Source organism: Diaphorina citri, unplaced genomic scaffold, assembly GCF_000475195.1.
Source record: "Diaphorina citri unplaced genomic scaffold, Diaci psyllid genome assembly version 1.1 scaffold1073, whole genome shotgun sequence".
Lineage (NCBI taxonomy): Eukaryota > Metazoa > Arthropoda > Insecta > Hemiptera > Psyllidae > Diaphorina > Diaphorina citri.
In genome coordinates, this window is record NW_007378502.1 from 1 (window position 1) to 1,323 (window position 1,323).

Genomic DNA, 1,323 nt, shown 5'->3' on the forward strand with positions numbered 1-1,323 from the left:
TCGTGTTCATACCATGTCTGCGTAACATTCTGGCTAGGGATTTGAGTGTGACGTCACACATGAATGCTACGTCACTAGTAGATACAGGGTCTTTGTTGGGAGGAGGAGCCTGCGTTTTCCTCTTGCTTTTCTTTTTAGCCTGAATACAGAAGAGAATTTTAATGAATTTAATATAGGTACCTCATTTATACTGTCGGCTAAGACTAAGAGAAATGAAAATTACGTAGACATTCATATTAAAGAAGCAGTTAAGTCAGCCTAGTTAGCTTAGTTGGTAGTGCGTCTGCCTTGTAAGCGCTAGGCCGCGGGTTCGATTCCCGCCCGGGGCGTATTTTATCCTGAACGGATAATGTTCGTTCTCGGAACGGCTGGCTTTCCTCCTATCCTATCCTACTTCTCTCTTCGATTTCGGGACGATAAGACCTTAGCAGTTACATTCCCTCTATCAAACCTCCCTCTCTCTCTGTCTCTCCAAATCTCTCTCCCCTCTATCTCAGCAAAAAGAAAAAAAAAATCGATTTCAACTGACCGTAGATTTCTTCGTAGTCACAGCATGACTGCTGAGGACTTCGGTTAGGAGAGGTCCGAGTTCGATGCCCTGACGTGCGCACTGGTCGTGCAACACCTGATAGACTTGCAGCAAGCAGAAGGCATCCAGAGCAGCGTACGATATTTGCGAGGGGCGCAGAGGTCGATTTTCCCAGTTGGAGAATTGGTCTTGCTTGTTGAGGGTCTTGCCGAAACATTTCAGTACGAGAGTGGAGAGAGATTGCGGCGACCCTTGCTGAGATTCGTCTTTTTCCCAATATCACAACTTTGGTGCTCACTGCAGCATTGTAGGCTTTTTCCCAATATCTCAATAATCCTAACATCCAATGTTTACCTACCGTGCTGGCACCGGTCGCTATGCGCATTTATATCTCCTGAAATGCCGATATAGAACATGATACCAATTATACATTAAAGACGTTTCAATATTCCAAAGTGTCAGCTCCCATGGCGTAGTGGTCACTGCGCTCGCCTTGCACGCGGGAGACCCGGGTTCGATTTCCGGCGGGGTCAAGAAATGTGTAGAACTGTAACTGCTAAGGTCTTATAGTACCGAAATCGAAGAGACAAGGAAGACAGGGTAGGAGAAAGCCAGCCGTTCCGAGAACGAACCTCATCCCTTCAGGATAAAATGCATCCCGGGCGGGAATCGAACCCGCGGCCTAGCGCTTACAAGGCAGGTGCGCTACCAACCAAGCTAACTACGCTAGCGTAAAAATAAACGATAAAAAAAAAAAAAAAAAAAATAAAAAAAAAACGGGCGGTAAAAACTCC

The 1,323-nt window shown here is 46.1% G+C and overlaps 1 protein-coding gene across 1 annotated transcript in view; it reads right to left on the reverse strand.

Annotated features, from left to right (window-relative positions):
- Positions 1 to 12: 12 nt before the first annotated feature.
- LOC103514050 (exonuclease mut-7 homolog) overlaps positions 13 to 1,323 on the reverse strand; it is a gene marked incomplete at its 3' end in the record, with an annotated part of 9,109 nt that continues 7,798 nt past the window's right edge. Inside the window, exons 6-7 of the mRNA XM_017446059.1 lie at positions 530 to 784; positions 13 to 139 (exon numbers count right to left, since the gene is read on the reverse strand). Of these exons, the coding sequence (XP_017301548.1) occupies positions 13 to 139; positions 530 to 784 (382 nt within the window). The remainder of the gene's footprint in view (positions 140 to 529; positions 785 to 1,323) is intronic.